Here is a 23,846-nt window from a genome sequence, read left to right on the forward strand (position 1 = left end):
ATGGGCATTTGGGGGGATATCTGGGTCTATCCAGTGATTCACTACCAAACCCTGAGCAGGCAAAGCAAAACCTCTCTGTCCTTCAGTTTCCCCCCTGCTAACCAGGTTCAGTTCTCTTTCCTGTGTCATTTTGGGCGGCCAACGCCCTGAACACCTTGTCCTCGGAGAGCAGCGACTGTCACGTCCCCGCCAGCAGGTGCCACTTCCTCATGCCTGCGGTGGTGAAAGCTCCCGTTGCTGAACAACGGAGCGATGCCGTTGTTGGAACCCCGCAACCTCCACACCCCAAAGGTGCCGGGCTCCCATCCCAGCCCGTGCCTCGGGTTCGGAGCGCCCGAATCAGTTTTGTGTAGSAAATGCTCTAAAAGGGACTCGATAGCTCTTTTATTTCCACACCAACAGCTGCACTGAGGATGAAATCCTTAGTTCAGTGCATTGGCTGAATTTTCTGCTCCCGCGCTGACAGTATAAATCCCTTCTCCAGAGGGGGAAAAAATGATTTTTCCTCCTTGTGTCCCTCTGGGAGGGGGAAGCAGAAGGTGACTCAGCATTCCTGCCCGGTCCCTGCTGTGTCACCACGCCAGGCTCYGATGGCAGCGCGGTTTTCGTGGCGCGGGGAGCGCTCCCGGAGCGGGAAGAGCGGCGGGAACGGACCGCGATTGTCGCCAAACTGCAGCCGCTGCTGGGGAAACAGCCAGCGCCGAGCTGGGGGGATGGACAGCCCGCAMACCCGCCTGTCTGCCTTATTTTATTTGCCTTATTTGCCTCATTTTATTTGCCTTATTTTATTTGCTTTAACACCCTCTCAAACCGCAGCATTTCTGCCCTTTCTTTCTCATTTTATCCAAAATAACCCCTCGGACTCTTTACGTTCAACCAGCGTTCTTTTATTGCTGCTGCTTTGTCCCGTTTGCACAGGGTCCGGCAGTTTTCACACAATGCTGTACATTTATTTCTGCGCATTTATTCACTCCTTATCACCCCACACAGCTGCGATGGGGGGGTGGGTGTATCTATCCCACTTTGCTCGGAGGGACTGTCGCTCCATAAAGCGTGAGGGAGCCTTTTTGGTGGGTTTTTAAGAAATAAACAGCGTTTTTTGGGGGGGAGCACACACAGCTGTTGCCCAGGCTYGGAAAGGGAGGTTCCTTTTGGCTCTGGCTGCCTTTTGAATGAGGAGGTGAGTGCTGGCAGAAAAAACACTATGAATGCTTTGAAGAAAGAGATGGATCTGCTGTTCAGGGAGAAAAACCTTTCCCAACTACACCATCCCAGTTTGTGGAAGCATAAAAAGTGCTGGGCACTGAGTCTAGACTGGGATCTTCTCTCTTACACCTTCAAGATTCCCTTTATCAGGTGCCCCCACAAAGCACGGTTGTGGCCAGTGATTGTCACTCAGGGAGAGCAGAGCCAGAGYTTGGGCACAGCCGTGGGCAGCAGGACAGGGCGGGCTGTGAAATCCACTGTTGAATTAAAAAAGAGCTTCCCTCTGGAGCTTGGGGTGGTTTGACAAGGGGAAGATAGACGGGACCMTTGGAGCGGAGCAGGACAGCAGGAGCTGGGCTGGAGAACCTGCAGGTGCTGGAGAAAMAGCTCCCTGCTCCAGGCTTGGTGTGGCTTAGGAGGATTCAAAACCCCCAGTGTGTGACACCCCAGCCATCCCCACTGTGCTGCAGGGGCAGCTCCTCTCTGGGATAAATTTTCTCCCCTGTGGGATAACCATTCTCCCTAAAAAGTGGCTGCAGCACAGGGGTGGGCTGATAATTCATACTCAAATTTCTATAATTCCACTTCCGTGGGCCCAAAGCCCTGGAATCTCCCTCCACATCTGTTGCACACAAAAATCGGATTAGTTACTCCCAGTGCAATGAGCCAATARTGACACACTTGTGAGAGACATTGATTATTTATTTCAGAGCTGCACAAGCCTGGGTGCTCGCTGGGATTYCACAAATCAAGCCATGGCAACTATCAAAATYTTTTACTATTTATACATTTTAGCAGACAAAGGCATTTGTGTTAATTTGCTACAAGTTACACAGTTCTCTTATTAATTATTATACTGTCTTCTATTGGASGATGGTTTTCTTGCTTCCCATGCTAATTAGTCCATGCGCTCTGTCTTTCTCTTGTTTTAGGTCTGTGGGTTTCTTGATTCTGTCAAATGTCCTCATAGGTGAGTAAATTCTGCATTCTTTGTGCCTGGTATCAGTAGCATGTCCTTCTTCCCAAACTTTGTTAACCTACCCCTGAGATTATTGGGAAATGTCAAACCTTTACCGTTAACAAGACAATTCTACCTATAAGCAATTTGTTTTTCTAACACCTGGACAGCACTTAGGACTTATTGGCTGTTACCTCTTTCACAGATTAAATCTCCCTTATTGTTGATTAGGCTTGAAAATATACAAAGATCAAAGAACATCCTTTCTTAAGAAAATTTTACGCAACAGTGCCACGCTCAGGACGAGAGGACATAATTTCAAGCTGCGCCWGGGGAGGTTTAGGTCAGAGATGTAGAGGAATTTCTTCACAAGAAATGTGATTAGACTGGAATGGGCTGCTGAGGGAGGTGGTGGAGGAGCAGTCCCTGCAAATGTTTAAGACTGGACGTGACACTCGGTGTCATGGTCTGCTTGACAGGGTGGTGTTGGGTCACAGGTTGACCCCSATGGTCTCAGAGTACAAAATAATTGATCCCCTGGCTCTGTGATCAATCCCGCCACTCCCAAGATGGCGGCGCAGCCCTCCCGCCACTCYCAACATGGCGGCCGGTAGTGCAGCGCGCATGCGCCGTCACCTCTGCCGCGCCTCGGGCCCKCCTGGAGTGGCGCCACTCTCAAGATGGCAGCGGCGCTCTCTGCGCATGCGCGGTGCGCCCCGCCGCGCCCATCATGGCGGCGCGGCAGTGACGGGCCGGGCGCGGTGGCACCGAGCGGCGGAGCGGCTCCGGCGCGATGATCCCGAGCGAGGAGGTGTCGGCCCGCAGGAGGGAGATCGAGGGCAAGCTCAAGCAGGTGGGGCTGGCCTTGGGACGCGTTGTGGGCGCTGCTGGGGCAGAGGGCTCGGCCCGGGCCCGCAGCCCCTTGGCGTTGCCGGGGAGACGAGATTGGGTCTGGAGGTTCCCACCGGGCCTGGGGGCGTCCCGGGATCCCTCAAGGTCCTCGTTATCCCCCTCCGGGCCTGGTAGCCCCCCAGGATCCCTTCAAGGCCTGCTTTTCAGGGTCAGGGGGTATCTCTGCCCYCCACTTTGGGCCTGGGCTCCCCCTGTTCGTTCCTGGGAGCATCACTGGGGTCTCCTGTCAGGTTCSAGAGCAGTCCTGGCAGGCTGCTGTCCCCCTCTACCTGTGGCCTTTAAGGACGTAAATGCAGCCCCTGTGGGCTGCTCTTCCCCTCTATCTGTGGGCTTTAATGCCTTAAAACCAGCCCCCAACTTATCASATTGGTGGCTGCTTTGCATTGACCTCTTGAGYTCCCAGGGGATTTGGGAAGTGCCARTGCAGCACATATACTGTGGCAGGGAAATGTTCTGAGTCGTTGTGCCTCAGTGGGAAAGGTGTTAATTTTATGTTGTGCTGAGTGAGGCTCGTTGCATTGAAGGGAAAGGAGTAATCCATAAATCCTTCACTCATTACATGATGTGTCCCCATCTTGGGTCATTTACCCTGATTTCTGTTAAGAAGTGCTATTGTTAAAAGGTAGCCTCAGCATCAGACCAAACATCGTTTGCAGCAGTGTTTACAAGATTTTTAAAAACATGTGTGTCATGTTTAGTGACTTTAATCATAGTGCCCAGAATTCAAGAGTATTTTTTCATCCTACTGACAGGAAGAAGAAACTCTGTCCTTTATCAAAGAGAGCCTCGAGAAAAGTGACCAGCTCACCAAGAACATGGTAGGGAGGTCCTMATGTTGGGCCTGGGGTTTTTCTTAGATTTTTAGGTTTATTAGTTTTCAAGGCTGTTGTTGTGCCCATCTGAGGGATGGAGAAATCAATCACTTTGTGCTGCAGTGACTGAGCCAAGGGGAAACCTGAGAAATGCTTCAGTCCTGAGCTTTTCTCCTGCTCTGCTGAGGGCTCRGATGAGCTGTTGGCCTCATCTCTGCTACAGTCAGTCCTCTCTCTTGGGGAAAAGGTATTAATAGACCTCAGATTAGTTTGTGCAACAGCATGGTGTTGTTGCTTCATAAATTCAGGTTTTGTTTGGAGTTTTACTTTGTGAGTGTTCTGTGTCAATGTAAAAAGTAATTATTGTTCTGTAATTCCTCGTAAGCCCTCAGCTTATGTCCAGTTTTGGGCTCAATGCTTTAAAAAAGTCATAGAAGCACTGCCAGAGAAGTGTGGAAAACATAACRTAGGAGTCAATCTCATAGGAATTACCTTTTGGCCTAGAAAAGTGGCACTGAGGCACCCTTTTATGAGCTTGCTATGGTTTTCCACCTTTCAGGCGCAGTATCACAGTCCTCTTTAAAAACCAAATGTCTGTGGTGGAAAAGAACTGGTTCTTGTTCACCTCCTGTTTRGCTCAGAGGTGTGCAGCAGAGTGACTCCTGGTTTGTGCTTTTGTTGCTCTTTTTACATGGGGCACCTCCAGGCAGTTCCTGWGGATTCATTTTCTGCTGACAAACAAATTTTTACTGTCTTAGAACATTATCTTCACTCTTTACAAAAATAACATGCAGGATTGGCACACCCCTGTTTGGCAGGTGATCCGTTTTGTGATTGTTATTAAAAATCAGAACATAGAGGGATGGAAACAGCTGCTAAGGAGCCATGGCAAATTAGTAGCAGAGCCCAAAAAGAGAAGCTGAATCCTGAAGGTCCCTAATTTTCTTGCTCTAACTCCTATCTCCCTGCATGGGATCCATTGGAAGGAAATCCTCAGCCACTGGTTTCCCTCTTGGTGTGTAGGTTTCGATCCTGTCCTCCTTTGAGAGCCGTTTGATGAAGCTGGAGAACTCCATCATCCCTGTCCATAAACAGACAGAGAACCTGCARCGCCTGCAGGAGAATGTGGAGAARACCCTGTCCTGCTTRGATCATGTCATCAGTTAYTACCATGTGGCCAAGGACACAGAGAAGATCATAAAGGAAGGGTGAGTTGGGCAGAGAGATCTTGCTGGGAGCTTCATCCTATTGGATTTTTGAGATAGAGGTAGTGGAGCTGACTCCACACACCCGTTGTGTGCTTGGTGCCCTTTCCACACTCTTTCTTCACCCACAGTTCACAATGACCTGTCGTTCAGCCATTCCCAGAGGGCAAAGACAGCTCAGACTCTGCTCTGGTGTCTCTTCCAGATTTTGCAGAGGTGCTGCCATAGAAATCTCATGAGCCCTGGGGGCTTCTTTGTTTTCCTCTGTCCTTATCTCAAAGGCTSTCCCTGCTCATTGAGGTTGTCACTGCTTTCAGGATGAGCCAGAGCTGTTCTGGAGCTTGCTTCTTGGGGACAGGGTTGGATGGCTTTTCTCTGGGTGGGATGTGCAGTTCCCTCTGCTTTCCATCAGGGCCTGTTTGGGAGAGGAAGGCAAGGCTTAGAGTTGTGTTCTGCTCCATCATCAGTACTTCTGTACTTGCTTTACTTGTGTGGATTGGGTACCTTGCTGTGGCATTGAGTGGAGSCAAAAGGGAATTCCATCATCTCCTCCTAGTTGAAGAAATAGGGATTGAAATTTTCCTAGTTATTTTCATCCTGAGTTTGGGGTCTGGTCCTTTCTTGTTGTCTTCTTTTTTTGCTTCTTGGGACACTACTTCTTATTTCTGGTTTTATATACAGCCCCACTGGGAGGTTGGAGGAATACTTGAACTGCATGGACAAAATCCAGAAGGCAGTGGAGTACTTCCAGGACAACAATCCGGACAGCCCGGAGCTGAACCGTGTGGTAGGTCATGGATCTGGAATCAGGCATGGATGAGAGAGGGACAGACACAGCCCTGCTGCTTGTCCCCTGCTGGGAGAGGCTGTGGGTTTGCTGCCTGGGAAAGGGGGTGTTTGGGCACAGCTGAAAGAATGACTGCATTGGCTTCTGTTGAAGTCTGTACTGGCAGCATTTCTGCTCCTGGCATTTTGCTCTCCCTGCYGTGCCAGGAGGACTCTGATAGCAGCTCTTGCACCTGTGGAAGAGATGATTGAACCTCCTCCTGAGCAGCTCTTGTCAGTCCTTCAGCTGCTTGAGCAGAATGGGTGATCTGTTTAAATCCTACTTGAAGACTGAACAACTCCCAAGCAATTTTTTAATTTAATTCACTTTGAAAGTCTCTCAGACACAAGTATGGTTGCAGTTTGAAGCATGCAGTACTCAACAGTGGTTGGGAAGGATGTTGTTATGCAAAGTTACTCAGTCATGAGTGACTGATTACAGAAGTCCTGTCCTGCTGTTTTGTRCCAGAAATCCCTCTTTGAACGGGGSAAGGAATCCCTGGAGTCAGAATTCCGCAGCTTGATGACRCGACACACCAAACCAGTGCCACCCATCCTCATCCTGGACCTGATCAGTGGGGATGAGGAGATGGAGACACAGGAGGAGATGTCCCTGGAGCACCTCCCAGAGAGTGTCCTGCACGACATCATCCGCATCTCGGGCTGGCTGGTGGAGAACGGCAGGAATCAGGGTGGGTGGTGCTGCCTATGCTCCCTTSTGGGCACCTTAATGATGCCTTAGTGGCACCTTTTAGCTGAGTAGTTCCATCTTTCCAGCACCTGAAGATGCTGCTTTTTCTTTGTAGTGAGACTGAAGCGATGGTTTGTCAGTTGAACAGAATGAGCTGTGTAAATAAAGCMCAAATTATCTTAATGCAAAATCTGTCCTGTAGCAAAAATCCTCTGCACTTGCTTCTATAATGCCTTCAGATGGAGCTGCAGGTATCCAGTGCTCAGATTTTATAAATGTRTAAGACACTGGGCACTTAATCCCATTTGGGAAATATTTACAAACAGAATTTTTTGTATGAAACATGACCAAGGGCAGGGGGAAAGCAGCACAGACTTTTTTCACTCTGTATATGTCTCTCCTGTTCTGCAGCATCAAGAACTGCCTAGAGCTTTATAGTCCTTTATTTAAACTTTTCTTTTGGTATTGAATGACTTTGTAGACTTGTCCAGGAAATGTGAATGTTCRCATTCATGCAGCTCCAAGAATCACCCCCCACTCAATGATTTACTCCTGAGGGGGGGATTACTGTGCCTACCAAGTAGGATGAACATTCTTAAAAGCTTCTTAAAAATTTTTCCATGATCAAAGGCAACTCAAGGATATAGAGCATATTTTATCAGTCAGTTTGTATTTTGCTTTCAAATGACGAGCATCTCATTAAATTCCTGAGTGCCCTGAATCCTGAAAAGTGTGTAAAGTCTCATGCTGGAAACTGAGCACTTGAATTGACAACGTCTTGCACAAACGTCTCCTATCAGTTCCACCACTTGGTAGTGGTGGAATTAACGTTGTGTGTGTTGGGAGGGCTGGAATGAATGCTACAGGGRGAGGGAGAAAAAGTTTTTGAAGAATACAGGGGTGGCTCTGGGAGGGAAAATGCTGACTTGGGGTCCAACACCGATTCTATTAAATCCCCTTAGGGACACAAAGTATTTGCTTTACCATATAGCGTTTCCTTTTTGCTTAGAATCTTATTTTTACCTTGTCTCCACAGATTTTATGACTGTTTACTTCCAAATCCGCTCTGTGCAGCTGGACCGCTCCATCAAGGGGCTGAAGGACCATTTCCGTAAGAACAGCTCTTCCTCTGGGGTGCCATATTCCCCTGCCATTCAGAACAAAAGGAAGGACACCCCCACCAAAAAGCCAATCAAGAGACCAGGTGAGTCCCTGGAGAGGGATCACTGCTCTGGGTATTGAACATGTCTTCAGGTGCTTTCACTGCTGAGGTATTTCTGTGTATAAAATGTGCTTTTAAGACAGGAGCAGGGGTAAGGTTTTGGAGGTAAGCACCTCTTCTCTGCCATGGATTCAGGGATTACAGTTTCTGTCTGTCTGCCAAGCCATCAGGTCTGTTCTCTGAGTGCTGTAAAGGGAGGAGAGAGGCCCTGTATGCAGGGAGAGAAAAGGCCTTAACAAAAGAGATGAGTAAAAAGAGACCTGAGAGGGCTGTAAAAGGATTTGATCTGAGAACACCTGTCCTCAGCCTTGGCATATGGAATATAGTCTGTACCACAGCACACAGAAAGCTCATGTCTGATAAAATAMCTCACTTCAGTCATTAGCTATGAATAAATTATTATTGTGCTAGAAAAGCAAGAAGCCCCCGGGAGCTGAGATGGAGTTTAGGTGGGTGCCTACAAAAATGAGATACAACRTTGTCTGAATTTTGGAAAGGCTCTTAAAGCTCTTGCCTCAGCCTGTCTTTGGAACAGCTATAAATGTGGCTGGTGGRTTATTCCTCCTCTCCTCACAAGGAGTAGTTTTGCTGCATTTTGTGCAGCTGGTGGGGTTGGTTACTGTGCAGTWTGGGAGTGTGAGGCTGGAGTTCCCATCTCTGGAATGTGCCATCTAGTGRGAGCACAGCCAGGAGGGCCAGCAAAAGCCAGCACAGGGATATTGTCCCTTTGTGTTTCAGCACCCTGTTGTCTCCTCTGTAAGAGTGATCACGTCAGGAAAGTCCATCATTCTGTGGGTTTACCTGGCAAATACTCCCCTTCCCTATTTTGTCCTGTGTTGCCCAAATATTTTAGTGGGTTCAGGAAAACAGTAAGAAATGTGGGCAGGGTCTGGGAATGGATGGGATGGAGAAAGGGAGGATGAAGAAATACCCATTTTAATTGTGTTATGTTTATTTTTATAATCCTGATGTGAATGCAGTCCTCATCCCAGGTAATGTGTGTCTATGTGTGTGTGTGTCCTGGCCCTGGTGCTCGCTCTCTTCACTCCTGTGTGTGGAGAGGCTTTGCTGGGCCTCTTCTTGCTACAGCAGAGGGTGTGCCTGGGATATTTGGAGAGGGAGGGCTGCCTGGGGAAGGCTGAGGCATACAGACATCACCCCTCTGGTCTTCTAAAACCAATCTGTGCCATTGCTGCTGTGCCCTGGAGCTGTTCCTGAAAGCTGATGTGCGAGTTGGTCTGTGAATTAAGTGGATTTTCCCCTGKCAGCAAAGAACCTCATAAGGCCCAGAGGCACTGAAAGGTGCCAGTGGGGATCTGTAGTTGAGCCATGGGAAGCTCAACTACAGGTTGGAGATACTTCAGATTTGGCCCATAGTTCTCAGTCATCACCTGATTCTGAAAAGATTCCTGTGTTTTTATTGCTATGAATTCAGCATGGTCAGCAAACATTTCTAAGCAGCCTRGCAAGTGGTCACATCTCCCCTGTGYTCTAGGTARAGAGTCAGGGCTGGGGGAGATATTTTGTTTTCATGGGYAGATTATTTAAAAAATCCTAGGGATTTTTAAAATGTGTCTCAAATCTTGGGAGAAGAGAGAAAGGGGCCCACAGATTGGAGAGCACAAGTTCCTACAAACAGGACTCCTCCAAAGTGGATGCATTTGGGCATCTGGAATTACTTGTCGTGAGGACAGTCTCAGCTGTAGATGTGCCAGAAGATTTTCATGTCTTTATGAACCAGTTYAATTGGATGCTGTGAGATGGAGCAGGTAGAAGTCACAGAGCATGGTCTGAATGCACTTACAGAGCTGATGGTGCATGAAGGAAAGAGTGGCTCAAGTGATCCATTGGGTTATTGTTCATCTCAAGAAAAAATAGTGGCTCATTTGTCTCCAGTCTTCCATGAAGCAGACAGAGAACCAGACTATAGCTCTTGAAGGACAGTGGGGGTTCAACCTTCAACACCAGCCATCTCTTAGGACTGCTGAATAGTACTTAGGTGAAATTAAAAATGGAGAAGAATAGAGTCTTTGGGCAGAGATTCACTGGTTTTTTTTCTGCAGTTCCATCAGCTTTCAAGCACAGCTCTTGAGGTGGAGGTCTTATRCCCTCTTCATACTGGCACAGTGGCTCCCTTCGGAGCAGTATCACTTGGTGGTGCTTGATTCCCCTGGGTTTAGCCTTTGTTCAATTTGGACAAAGGTTTTTTTCTGTTCAGTTATTTTATTTCAGTAAGTAAAGCCAAGTTCTGCCAAKCTGGGTTCCAGATGAGTTGATTTCCTTGGTCCTTAAGGAAGAATATCCCAGTGCACACCCCAATGCACACTTTAACCTGTTGCAAGGGGTAAATAACMAACTAAATCTGATGTGCTATAGCTTTTTATACCACAAAACAAAGCACAAGAGAGGTCAAAGGGAAGGTGAAGTATTTAGGGGCAGGGTAACAAGGCAGAGATACCCTCAGTGACTATGTTGAATTCTAGAGAACAGTGTCCATATCCATGTGGTGTTTCAGAGGGTCTTATCTCCATTCCTGTTTTATCTGTTGGTGTACCCCATGCTGTCTCCTGTTGTTACATCATCCAGTTAAAAATCTGACTGCTGGTGATTCTTCTGAAGCAGACTTGTCTCCTCTTAAATGACACTTGACAGGTCAAGTTGAACTGATGAAGCAATTTGTGGGCTTTTTCTGGTTTTAGTTTGCTGTTTGGAATGCCRGCACTCTGTCTCAGAGAGCAGATAGGTTCCCAAATCACCCTGCTGCAAACATAGCTGCATAAAATAAAGCTGCTCTGTGATGCCTGTAGACCCTGTGCTCTCTTGGTGGATTGATAGCAGCAGGCAGCTCAGCAACTCTGAATTTTTGGGGAAGGWTGGGGCCACCTGGCCTGGCTGCCTGTGAAAACCAGAGAGCTTTGTCTGGCTTCATACAGATTTCTGCAGCTGGTGCTTGAGAAAAGAGGATGTGTTGTCCTCCTGCTTGGATAGAAAACTGCCTAGTGGAAGAGAGAAACAAGGGAATGAGTTGCAGTTGGAAAAATGTGGCTCATGCATGGCCAAACCCCACTCTGTGCAACAACTGGGCCACAGAAGGAAAGGTCTGAGTTGTTTTTTTTTAACCTTTTCAAACTACAGGGGAGCCTTTTCCAGTTTCCTTAGTGCTCCAGTGAGGTGCTACCTGAAGGCAGGTTGAGTAGCAGAACAAAGAGTCCATTTCTGCTTCCCACACTGATCACTGCCTGGCTTGAATGTGATGTTTTCATTAGTAGCTGAAACACAGTCCCATTTGGTTAGAGAGCTGCCTAATAGGGGAAAACAATCCTGGAACAAAAGCATTTGGCTTCCACCAGAATCCATTAAAGCCTAATTATGATGCCAAGTCAAAGGGATGCAGCAGAAGTGAAGTGATGCCCCCGGACACCGAACACTCGGTGTGTGTCAGTAAACACAGGTAATTGTGCTTATGCAAATAAAATGCAGCATAATCAGCTCCTGAAATTGAGAAAAAGAGGAAAAAAATTGAAAAAGAGAAGAAACCATGAAGGGTGGGCTGTGAAAATCTCTGCTGCATACCAGCAGATGAGATCCAGCAGTTGTACTGTGTGCTTGGTTTTCACACCAATTCACTCTTTACTTTTATTCCTTTKTATTTTTCCCCTCCCCCTGGTTGCTTGAAAGTGTAAAAGATAAAAGAACAGGTGGAAGAACAGTACCTGGGCTGAGCTTCTCTGCAGCAGCTGGGCCATGGGAGCAGCAGTAAGGAAGAGCYCTCCTTGCTCAGAGGAACTTGCTGGTGTGCTCAGGCTCTTGAGGTTGCTGCAAGTAGCTAAGAATAAAGTGGACATGTGGGGTGTGAAGAGCAGGAGGAAGCTTGGAGGAAGAGGCATAGCCCTCTCACTTGATCATCATGCAGAAACTTAGGAGCAAATGCATCAGCCAGCAAGGGTGTAAGTCTTCCCACCTCCCAGGTGTGGGTCAAGAGGGGAGAGGTTTCCTGCTGGAAGAAAATGTTTTATGGATATGTGTGGTTTTTTTTTTTTTCTTTACAAAGTGGTTGAGAACGCTCTGAACTGGTAGAAGGACAATATTGCCAGTGAAATATTACATTTTGGGAACCATGTTCTGTCATTTAATAAGTGCACCAGGTTAAGGCAGCTTGGTGATTCAGGAGAAACTTCTCTTTCCTGGTTCTCCCCCACTGTCTGGGGGACCTGAAGTTTCCTTTCCCTTGCCATAAATCCCTTTATGGGATGAAGCTGTCCTGCAGCCTGGAATGTTTTCTGCAGCAGTGTGTACCTGGGCTCCCTTCAGTATCTGGGCAGCCAACACTCATTTCCAGGCTGCACTGTGACTCACAGTTAGTGGTGGAAGTAGAGATTTTCTGCATGCTTTAAGTATTTACTACTTTATAGTGGAAGAACAATTCTTAATTTTGCCAGCAGCATTTTTATTTTTTTGGCTTCTTCATTTACTCAGCCCAGTTCTGTTTCATTTGGGTCTCCTATAGAAACCCCTTCCACCTTCCCAAAACTTCCAGTTCCCTGTTGTGCAGGCCACTGCAAAGCTCTGCTGTGAGAGGGTGTCCGTGTGCTTGTGATAATTGTAGCTTGTTGCATGACAACTAACCTTTTAATGTGGAAACACTGCCTAGGCTTCAGTTGTCACATTAATGCTTTGTTTTGTGCTTTCCAGCTGTATATCCAGCACTGCCTTTTGTTCAGTTCTGTCTGGTTTTTGTGTGTTTAAAGTATAAATCTTTTAACCCAGTGTTATTTTTTTTCCATGGTTTTAATTGATTTGCAGTTCTTTAGAAGAGAAGTGTCTTGGGGATTAGGGTGGCTTAGTGCAAGTTAGACATGGGTGGGCAGCATCCATTACTCTGGAATTCCTGTGATGGGAATTGCTGCTGCAAAAAAAGCCCAGAGGTTGTCACCCTTTTACTGCTTCCTGTACCATTCCTTGTCTCGGCTCTGGGACTCCTGATGGCTCTTTATTGATTATGCTCAGAAAATACCCCTTGGAAAGGCACCTCTTACCAAGTGGCAGCAGTTGTGGTTCCAAGGAGCAGGCATCGTGTTGCCAGACAGGATTTGTCCATGTGCAAAGCCCTGCTTCCACAGCTGAGGAAAAGCAGCAAACCTTCAGTACCAAATTCAATAAACCCTTYACAGGGATGGGAGCTTCATGCCTTYCMTTCTCTGATTGTGTTTATCACTCAGCCATACCATGCTGCCTGTCCAAAGTGATTCTGTATCCCTGGCTGGAATTTACACCCCCAGCCTCAAAGCAGGGACACATTCTGGAAATGCCATTGTATCTGCACACTTGGACATGAGTTTGGGGTTCACGTTCCCGTGCTGAGCATCCTCATTGGTGCCCAGCACSCTCTTGCTGGGCCCAGGTGACTTGCTGGTGGAGGGCTGGTGTTCTGGGTTTGTTTTCTTTCACTCATTTTCTAGGTCTTCTTGTCTCTTCTCTCTGGTTCTGGTGACAGGCACGATCCGTAAGGCTCAGAACCTTCTGAAACAGTACTCTCAGCATGGTCTAGATGGGAAAAAGGGGGCCTCTAACCTCATTCCTATGGAAGGTAATCACAGCTYGAGCTACTTCACCCTTGACTTTCTCTGTGTATCAGTCTTGCTTTCCCAAGCGGGGCTTCCATTAGTTCAKTGCTTGGTGGACAGCTTTGGATTGGGGAACCAAATTATTTTTAYTTYATTTATTCTATTTCTTCAGAATTTAGTATCTGAATTTCAAAGTCTCTGTAAAAGTGAGTAGAAGTGGAGAGGAAAGTTATTTTAACATTGACCCACCACAGCCACCTGGATAATGGAAGCTCTCCTGATATCTGCTTGTGGGATACTGTTTTCTTTTTGCCTGGACTTTGAGACATTCATTTTCCTAGTGACCTTTCCAAACCTGATGCTGAAGTGTTGGACCACAGGTAGCTCAGTGCTTTGTGCCTGTATATGACCTAGATAGCCTAAATGGCTATCTCCTGTTTTCTGACCTCCTCTGCTTCTAGAGGTTGTGCCAGATAAGGARGAAGAGGCTTCAAAGCATCTCTAAGACATTCCTGCCTCCTGCTATGAATCCATCCAAAGCTGGTCTCTTCAGCAYCTCTTCTGCAGTCTGCTAAACCCCAGAGGGTGACTAATATCACTCATGTGGGGGAAAAATCTCATGATGAGCAGGAGAGAGGCTTGGATTTGTGATTGTTGTTGGTAAAAAATGGATTTTGGTTCCTGGTATCCCATTCAGATGTATGGCAGAAGGTTCGAGTAAACAACTCTAAGGTTCCAGGAAACAATTCACACTTCTCATCAGGTTTCAAAAGGTTGCTACTGCTTATATAGCCCAACAAAAGGATTTGGTCAGGAAGCATTCCTGGGACTGTGTAGGGAAAAAGATGTCCATCAGATGCCATAAGCCAGGCTCGAAGCAGCTTCCAGCAGAGTGAGCATCCTTGCTGTGAGCACCCTGGATAAATTGCGCCTTCTGTTTGTGCGGCTGCCATCTCACTAGGTCATGAGCATGACTTGCGTGTTAAGCACCTTTCCGATGCCCTGAGCGACAAGCACGGGCCGGCTGCGGGTAAGTACCGGGTTGGCACTGGGAGCCAGCTGGTCCCCCCTGCTTCCCAGCATGTCCCACTGTCGTGGTGTAGCTGGGGCTGTTCTCCTCCATGGGCAGTCCCAAAGCATGAGCCTCCTCTGGCTAAGAAGCTCTGGCTCCTCTCAGTAGAATTGACTCTTACTAATTATTCCCTCCCYAAGCCCTCAGACAGGGAACCCCAAMTTTGTCCAGCCAAAGGTCACCATGCTGAGGGACATTTTCCTGCTGGTCTGCTGGGTGCTGAAGCAAAGCAAGCAGGAAGGGGATCAATGCAGCAAATGCTACAGTGGGCCACTGCACCATGGGCAGTCTGTGTGTCCTCTGCTGACAAAACTTTTTAAATGTCAATGAGTGACCTGTCAGCATAGGGAAGAATTGGTTCTTTCTCCATCAAAAGTTGCTGGGAGAAGAGAAGCAGCAGCCTATAGCTTAGAGAAGGCCTCTGTCATCTTACTGTCCTGCAGGATGGTGTCTGTCTGTGTCTGTCCTGCAGACACATCCAGCAGTGGTTGGCATGGGTTGGTGCTGACCCTTGTATCACTTCTCATGCCTACCATGTAGGATTTTTGATGGATCTTTGACCAAGACATGCATATTCTAGGACTTAGGTATTTGCATTTGTATGCAGCATTGTGTGRCAGGTAACTCACCTAACTGTGCTGATATTCCTGCTTCATAGGATGTAAATGTTCATCAGCCTGATTTTTATCTTATTTCTGCAAGTGGGAAGAAGCTGCCTTCCAGGACAGCCTTTATTTCCCAGAAGTGTTGATGCCAAATGGCAGTTCTTCATCTGCATGACGGATGGAGATAAGGAATTCTAAAAATACAAGCAGAGATATTGAATAATTCACCTCAGACCTTCCTGAGTTTAGTACTTTGTGTTCAAGCCYTTGATTAAATTTAGTCTGTATCCCAGAAGAGCTCCAAACTTCCCTTCTGTCACGAGGCTGGAAAGAGGTGGTGCCCTGATGTGCATTTCCTGAACTGCGGGTGACTTTTCCTGCCTCCTGCAGGGTACTCAGAGCTTCCCACAACAAACGCAGGGCAGGTGTGGTGAGAAGATGACTCTTGTTCTCACACATGGATGGGTACAAAGCCAGAACCAACTTCATGTTCCTTGTGTAAACCAAAGGCATCTTGGCCTTGCAGGGAGGGAYGACGTCTTCGACATCGAGATCGACGCCTACATCCACTGCGTCAGTGCCTTTGTCAAACTGGCCCAGAGCGAGTACCAGCTCCTGACAGAAATTGTCCCAGAGCACCACCAGAAGAAGACCTTTGATTCTCTCATCCAGGTCAGTTGAGTCCCTGTGCTTGTGGAGGATGCTGGGGTTGTCTTCCAGGAGCTGTTCAAGGAACTGGGGCCTGCACAAAGCCTGGAGAGCACGTGCTTGGGGCCCCCCACAAATGACCCATGAGCCAAGTGGGCATCTGGAATGGGTGTCCTGCATTGAGCCTTTTGTGTTGCCTGGGCAAAAGTCCTGCTGCCTCCTCCTGAGTSTCTGGCTTTGTTGCAGGAGTCATTGGATAACTTGATCATGGAGGGTGATAACATTGTCTCAGCTGCCCGGAAAGCCATCATCCGACACGACTATTCAGCTGTGCTCACAATCTTCCCCATCCTGAAGCATCTCAAGCAGATGAAGCCAGAATTTGACCAGGTCTTGCAGGTAAATTTGATGGGATTGGAGTAGATCCTGTGGCTTGGAYTGTCCAGAGAACTTTTTGAAATGAATTATCACAGTGGCTTTGAGCAAAGCCGTGCTGCTTCTGTCCTCCAGTATGGACTGGAAGTGACACAAATGCACTTTGCAACCAGTAACTCAGCATCTCTCAGCAACAGCTCTTTACAGTTCAAGTCCTGACCCCCTGATGGACCACCTACATTATTTTTCTGTTCTCGTGGTCTCTGAGCTCAGATATTGTGTAAGAGGACACGTGAGAGGTAGCAAGTCCTGGTCACMATAAGGGTCACAACATCTTTTCTTTCTGCCTGGAGAATGTGGGATTTCATGTGTTTTTGATGATGCTGTAAATATTCTTCTGGTACATGGGGAGCTGAGAATGAGATGCTGGGATGAGGGATGAGAGAGGGTAGGTGCTGGATGGAAATTCAGATATTTGTTTTCCTTTTCTGATCTGTTGTGGAACTAATCCAGGGAACTGCAGCAGGCACTAAGAACAAACTGCCAGGGCTGATCACTTCCATGGAGACCACTGGTGCAAAGGCACTGGAAGAGTTTGCYGACAATATTAAGGTAGGATTCTCCTCAGTGGTCTTAGATCAAGCTTGGAAGAGGGGTTTTCTGTGCAAAACCCCTGGTTCAGCTTTCAGCTTCCATGAGACYATGCAGTTTCTGACTGAAGCAGGAACTTACTGGATGGGACAGTCAGATCCCAAAYGCTTGGTGCTGGTTTCAAACAAAGAAGGCCTTTGCCCAAGACCCTTAACAAGTCTACTACAAGTAATTTGACATGAGCTCCCAGGCCTCTGCAGACACCAAATCCATCTCAGAATTGAATCCTMTTTAAAAAGAAAGGAAAATTTCTGCCTTGGAAAGTTTTGGAGTACTCATATTCCTGTGTAAGTGGKCTTGGTGAATGGTAGGTGAGCTGAAGGTGTGATGGTCACAGGCTGAACGGACCCCTAAGGTCCTGAGCTGCTGRTGCATGGCAGCTCTGGTTTCTGAGCACTGGGAGATGGCACTGCAAGAGCTGGGCMTGAGGGTGTTGGGAGAAGCTGAATAAAGAAGCCTTCAGCTTACTTGTAGTAGCAGTTGTATTGTAGGTGTGCCCACTTCCCTTACATGCTCACCTTCTCTCTTCCCTTTTTAGAATGATCCAGATAAGGAATATAACATGCCAAAAGATGGGACAGTTCATGAACTCACCAGCAATGTAAGTGATGATGGTTTGAACCACCCTTTGTGGAAAACAGCTTCTGAATGGATTTTTAGAAGAGCAGTAGGGAAACTTCCCAAATTAAGGTGTCTTGGCATTAGCAATTACACAATTACCTGGTTTCCGTGGCAGGATGAGCTGGTGACCTTTGCTCAAACATGGCTTGACTGTGTGGGAAAACCCAGCAGCTCAAAGGAGTGCAGTGATTTGTTTCTTGAAGGCTTTTAAGTGGGTGGGAACAGGTGGTCCTTCATGATCSTTAATAGCAGAGCATAGGAGATGTAATGCTGGTTGCTCCTAACTTCCCTCCCTTTCTTCCAGGCCATCCTTTTCCTMCAGCAATTACTGGATTTCCAGGAGACAGCAGGTGCCATGCTGGCATCTCAAGGTACATACATGCATGGGGCTTGCTTGGGCATGCAGTTCCTTCTTAAGATTGCCTGGACATCTTCCCTGAAATGACCAAACCTCAACRTGCACTGTGAGCTTGTTCTCCTCCTGTCCTTCACCCTGTGGTTTGTCTTGTCCTCTGGTCTGCCTTGACCACATAGTTGGCTATCTGGAGAACTCCAAGGGATGCAGAGTTCCCTGCTGGCTCCTGTCAGCAGTGGGGGTGGTGTTTATTGCTGATGTGCTCTGAGAGAGGCTGCCTGGGGCATTTAGCTCCAAGTCTGGCACTGACCTGGTGCTGTGTGACTGTACTGGAGTGAGAGTGGCTGGCCCAGATGGGCTCTGTGTGGTGAGCAGCACATTGTTCTGCCACATCCTCTGCTCAGAGTACAACAGCAGCAGCGAGAGTCCCCTCAGCCTCTAGACATGGGCAAGCTGGGACTCCAGAGCTATTTGTGTGCTCTATCAAGTTTTAGTTCTGCTCTACAGGTTGCTGAMGAGACTCATTGCAGAAATATCTGGATAGATCAAAAGCTGAGAGCTGCCTGTGTAGCAGGGTGGTGCTGCTTATCAGCTGGATTGGGATTCTTGGTTCTGTGTAGAGCAGCAGCTACCAGTTCTCCAGTGAGCTCTTGGCCTTGGCAGAGCTCATGATTTCAAGCAGGATGGAACAGAGCAAACTAGAGAGATGGAGAACTGGAGATTCAGGGGCCACAGGGCCCTGAGGAGGCACAGACTGGACAAGGTTAAAGAGCCCATTAGAAGCAGAGGGTAGGAGGAAGCTTAGAGCTGCCTCCAGACTGTTACCTGCAAAGTCCTGCTTGGAAATTTCCACCAATTCTAAATCAACTCARACTAGGAAGTCTCTGCTTCTGGCACATCTCCTCTAGCCATTGCCTTGTCCCTCTCCACTTGCAAGCTCAGTGTGCTCAGACCCTTCTTGGTCTTGGCTTTCTTTCCTTGGCCAAAGAAGTGGTCTAAGCTTTTCCTTGGAACAATCAACTGTTTCCCATGTTGTTGCCTGAATAGTGATGTCAGCACTCTGGTTTGAAAGTCTTGACATGTTGTCTTGTACTGAGATCTGTCTTAGCTGATTGAAAAGRGAGCACAGACTTGAGGTAGCTTTGCCTTGAAAACGGGCTGGAGCCGATTTGGAATGGGATGTGTTGCAAAATACAATCAATGACAATGCAAACCATGTCTCTACAGTGGAAGGAGGTTGGACTCTTCCTTTCCTCTGTGATCTCCACTCCATTTGTGGCCTTGGAAGGACTCCTGCCTGCTCTGCTGTGCACCTGCCTGTGGCTGCTCTGTGTTAATATCTGCTTTGTTCTCAAAGGGATGGTGGTCTCTAACCTGTCTTTTTGCACTTTTGCGTTTCTTTTTCTCTCTCAATCCCTCCCCTTTTCTCTCTGCTCTGCCTAATCTCTGTAGTTCTTGGGGACACATACAATATTCCTTTAGATCCCAGAGGTAAGCAAACTTACCAACACCTACCTGTTCATACTGCCTTGGACTCTGGTGATGTATGTTAATTCTTTATGCTCCAGCACTTGTAAATAAATTAACACATAATTGAAAAGGGGAAGAAGGGGAGGGTAAGTAATCCTTGCCAGTGGAATGGAGAGAATAGGGAGAGCTTGTTACCAGCAGACAATGAGGGATGCCACAAGAGCTGAAACAGCCTCGAGACACTCTGATGGCACTGAATCTCTTTGGCACAGGTAGCAGATTGGCCCAGCTGGTGTCATGCTTTATCCCGTGTGCACTCAGCTCCTTATTGTCCAGCTCCCAGCAACAGGAGCCTCGAGGCCTTTCCCATGGGGTGCTGCTGAACTCGGACCACCCGAGCTAGGCCTGGCTGCCAAACTCTCTGGAGGGGGCAGGAGGAGGTGGCCACCCCACGTGTCCCATGGGCCCCATGCCCACAGCCCATGAGGGCAGAAAGCCATCTCCAGACAGAGGGGCATGTGCCAGCCTGGAGTCACTCAGTGCCTGTAGGGGCAGCCTCCCATGCTGGCACTTCCCTCCTAGAGCCAGGCAGGCCCTGTCAGCAACCATGGCAATGGCTGAAGCTTTCCAGAGCCCTTCTGCTTGTTTCAATTACTGTTGTGTGCTTGCTGTTAACAGCTCCAGCTCATTGTTCTCTGACTGGCAGCTTCTAGTGCTTACCAACCCTTTTCAGGTGTTGGGGGAAGGATGGGGAGGAGGAGTTTAATGACTCTGTCTGATCAAGAGGATGTTCACTAAGCATTTGGAAGGAAAGGAGAGGTTTCTGCTGGGGTGCAGAGCAGAATTCYTGTTGGAATAGAGGCAGGCTGGCCACACAATCCCCCATTCCCAGGGCATGTTAACTGGCCTAAGWCTTTTCTTTTCAGAGACCAGCTCCTCAGCCAGTAGCTACAGCTCAGAGTTCAGCAGGCGGCTGCTGAGCACCTACATCTGTGAGTACCCTGCACACCTTCCTGCTTCTGCCCCGTGGGCACTCCTTCACTTGGCTCATTCCTGRGTGAAGAGCACAGGCTGTGTCTCTTCTCCGTGTGGTCTTACCATGTTTGAGCTTGAGTCTGATGGGAGGGATGAAAAAGGGTCAGACTGGGAGTTTCAGACTGTTAGAATAGGACAGAAGAAAGCACAGTGCAGCACCTCACTGTGCTGCAGAGCTCTTGCCTGAAACCATTGTCACCTTCAACCCCACGAARGCTCCTAGCTGCCAAAGGGGAGTTTAACAGTAAGAGAATGAGATCAGATCATAGTTTCTACCTCTGTTACAATGGAGATCAGATCCTTCAGCTTCTGTGAGACCTGAGCCTGCTTTGTGGCAGGTCCTGGGATTTCCTCTGAACTCAAAATACACCWGTATTGCCAGGGCAATGAAGGCAGTAGTTTGCAGAGTGGTTTTTGTGAATTGCTGAGGAAAACTCTGTGTAAGGATTGTTAAATACAGGTGATTGTTGCCTTTTTTAGAGACAGTCAGGTCTGTGGGCCCACAGCTCAGTTTGCTTTGTCAATAATAAAAAGTTTCAKTGCAAAACTTCTTGTTCTCTGTTTTTCCCTCTTTTAAGGCAAAGTACTGGGCAACTTACAGCTTAACCTTCTTAGCAAATCCAAGGTTTATGAAGACCCAGCTTTGAGTGCCATTTTTCTGCATAACAACTACAACTACATTCTGAAATCTCTGGAGAAGTAAGTGTGTGTCTGAGTGAATCTCCCTCAAGTCCAAGGCTGATTGGATTTGGTTTTGGAGCAGAGCTCTGCATTGAGAGCGTTTACTTGCCAGTCCATCTCATACCTGCTTTTTCTACCATTCTTGAAAATGCCTCTTTGAAGGTTTTGCAGTATTATAAACATCACATTACCTGAGAGTGGAAGATAAAAGCATTAGGAAATGCCTTAGGTTTTAGAGAATCCTTTGATCTTGGGAGGATTGAGGATGTGGCTTTGGAAAGTGGAGTTGCTTCTGTCTCCCAAAAAACATTCTATTGTGAAGGGCTGAAAGGAACTTGGGGATGGGGGTTTGAAATGCTGCCATCCTGAGAGCAGCTGGCTCAGGTGTTTGCTCAGGTTTCCTGCTCTTCCAGGTCTGAGCTGATCCAGCTGGTGGCAGTGACACAGAAAACGGCCGAGAGGTCCTACCGGGAGCTGATTGAGCAGCAGATCCAGACCTACCAGCGCAGGTTGGTGACATCCTCTGCCTTTCCCTTGCTTTTGTTGCTTTGGGAGCCACTGCTGCTGGAGCAGCGGGAGAGATTAACCTAAATGAGAAACTTGTCTAAAACTAAAGTRTTTCACTTTTAGTGATTAATCGAACTTGGGTGTGGGTCACTGTGAAAAGTTTTGGGATGTGTACTGTCTGAGTTGGCCTTTGGGTCATGGGTGAAGACAGAGATGCTCTGGTAGAGGTGTGAGTAACTCTTTGCCTCTCTCCCATTGCATTGCATGTGCAGCTGGTTGAAGGTGACAGATTACATCTTGGAGAGAAACCTGCCTGTCTTTCAACCAGGAGTGAAGGTGAGCGGATAGGCAAGGATGGGATTGACCGGACAGAAGCTTCCAGAAACATCTTCTCTTTTGTCATATTAAAAAATTCTCAGAAACCTTCTTTATCTCTCATGCCAGTATTGCTCTGCAGAATGGACACTGTGGCTGGCACCAGGTGGAGAGCAGCACTGCCTCTGATCTCCCCTGCCACAAATTCATCCAGGTCTCTCATCTCTRCCTCCATTCTTTATATCTTCACCTGAGCAGATGCCTCTATTTTGGATTTTCAAAACCCTGAGACCTGTCTGTTCTGGCTGAAAATTGTCCTTGTTAAACCGCCTTCAGCTGAAAGCCTCTTGCTGAGGCTGGGGTTTGCTGCTCTCTGCAGCTCTGTCCTCACTGATGTAGGAGAGGGAATCCAAAGCAAGTACTGGATATTGCTTAGGTTGGATGGGGAATTGTAGGCAAACATTGGTGTTGGGTATTTATTCCTGGAGATGAAATAAGATCCTTTCCCTCCTTGTTGCAGCTCAAGGACAAGGAGAGGCAGATGATAAAGGAACGCTTTAAGGTAAGGAGATATGGGATGGTGTCACAACATCCCCTGGYTGATTGGGAGACACAGATCTGCCTGTGGAGGAGAACTATTGATGATCAGCAGGGGAGGGAAGGAGCAGCAGACTCAGTGTGGAGATTGCAGGTGGGATGCTCACTGAGTTTCCCTTTGGACAGGGATTTAATGATGGGCTGGAGGAACTGTGTAAGATCCAGAAGGCCTGGGCAATTCCTGACATGGAGCAACGGGACAAAATCCGCCGGGCACAGAAAACCATTGTGAAAGAGACCTATGGTGCCTTCTTGAACAGGTGAGACCTCCTGCAACATCATCCTCTCTCCTTTGGCTTAWCTGAGGTCTTTGAGGCCTTGCACAGCTCCACACTCAGATATCCCCAAGCTGACCTTGAGTATTTGCAAACATCAGTTACCCTGATTCTTTGGTGAGCACAAAGGCCTGAGCCACCCTGGGCTGTTCATGTAACATTTGTGAGGCTGGTTGTAACCAGGTCACKTGCCCTTGTCCCATTCAAGTGGGATGTGCTGGGGTGGAGCTGATTTGTGGCAGAGGAGGGGCCAGTGGGTCTCTTTGCTGTGTTCCAGTCGTTTGTCACCTGTTTTCTTTTGCAGATATGGCAACGTGCCCTTCACCAAGAACCCTGAGAAATACATCAAATACCAGGTCGACCAGGTGGGGGAGATGATCGAGAAACTGTTTGACACATCAGCATAAATCTCCAGCTGTCCTGAACTCTCCAGCTGCCAAGTACAAGCCAGTGCTCTCTCAGCAACCCTTGGGACTCCCCTTCTCCCCTGCCCCATTGTGGTGGGCAGGGTGTTATACTTGTATTTATCAGATTTATAAACCTGTGGAAACACTAACTYCTGGCTGTCTTTGCTCCAGATCCATGGATAAGGCAAAGTCTGCCTTATGGGCTCTAACATTTGCACATCCTCTCACCCTGGGTTTGTGCTAATGCCTTGATGTGCAGCAGACATGGAGAGTGTGTTTCAAAAAACAAGAAAGAAAACTATACAAAATATACCACCAAGAAAACCCTTTATGAGTGCAGCCCTTCTGTTAAGGGCAGGAGGCTGTGAGCTCCAGATAGTGCCACCTGCTTTCCTGATGGGAATCTCAGTTCTGTAGGATCCCAAATTATTTTCACATTGTTAATCTCAACTCTTTAGTTCAGTGATGGGGCTCACTGCTGATTCTGGGGTGTGGGGATGCCTGGCTGTGGTGGTGCCTGGCAAGGCTGCAGTTCAGTCACATCCAGGGATGTTTTACCCCAAAATCRGACCTGTGTCAGTGCTCTCTTCCACGTGAGGCAGTGGCAGTGGGGTGATGGCAGGGACTGGGGCTGGGGCAGAGCCRTGGGAAGCAGAGGGAGCTCCTCAGTGGCCTGGCTGGATGCTGCTCCTCACTGACCTGAGGCAGAGCACGTGTATAAGTGTTCCCAGAATGATTTCCACTCAGCACCTTCCYATCCCTCTTTTTGTCTCCTGTCTTCCTAAATCTGATAAATCTCTTCCCTGCAAGCCAAACCCATTCTCTTCATTTAACCCA

The 23,846-nt window shown here is 47.9% G+C and overlaps 1 protein-coding gene across 6 annotated transcripts; it reads left to right on the top strand.

The window, feature by feature from the left end:
- The first annotated feature begins 2,851 nt into the window (after nt 1-2,851).
- EXOC7 (exocyst complex component 7) lies at nt 2,852-23,379 on the top strand. Of its 6 annotated transcripts, XM_057378933.1 has the most exons (22): nt 2,853-3,017; nt 3,829-3,894; nt 4,912-5,096; nt 5,775-5,880; nt 6,388-6,610; nt 7,646-7,813; nt 8,812-8,823; nt 13,326-13,418; nt 14,357-14,425; nt 15,599-15,744; nt 15,967-16,119; nt 16,609-16,707; nt 17,285-17,347; nt 17,672-17,738; nt 19,175-19,213; nt 20,119-20,184; nt 20,806-20,926; nt 21,322-21,417; nt 21,688-21,751; nt 22,251-22,292; nt 22,454-22,587; nt 22,907-23,379. In XM_057378933.1, exons 1-22 carry the CDS (start codon nt 2,958-2,960, stop codon nt 23,007-23,009), a joined length of 2,175 nt encoding a protein of 724 aa, XP_057234916.1. In that variant the 5' UTR covers nt 2,853-2,957; the 3' UTR covers nt 23,010-23,379. The 6 variants fall into 6 exon arrangements, with proteins under 6 accessions (XP_057234914.1, XP_057234916.1, XP_057234917.1 ...); XM_057378934.1 differs by lacking the exons at nt 14,357-14,425; nt 19,175-19,213 and having other exon boundaries at nt 2,854-3,017; nt 22,907-23,356; XM_057378932.1 differs by lacking the exons at nt 8,812-8,823; nt 19,175-19,213 and having other exon boundaries at nt 2,854-3,017; nt 22,907-23,356.
- Nucleotides 23,380-23,846: the final 467 nt, after the last annotated feature.

Source organism: Malurus melanocephalus, unplaced genomic scaffold (genome assembly GCF_030028575.1).
Source record: "Malurus melanocephalus ecotype Western Australia unplaced genomic scaffold, MMel_1.1 scaffold_381, whole genome shotgun sequence".
NCBI classification, from domain to species: domain Eukaryota; kingdom Metazoa; phylum Chordata; class Aves; order Passeriformes; family Maluridae; genus Malurus; species Malurus melanocephalus.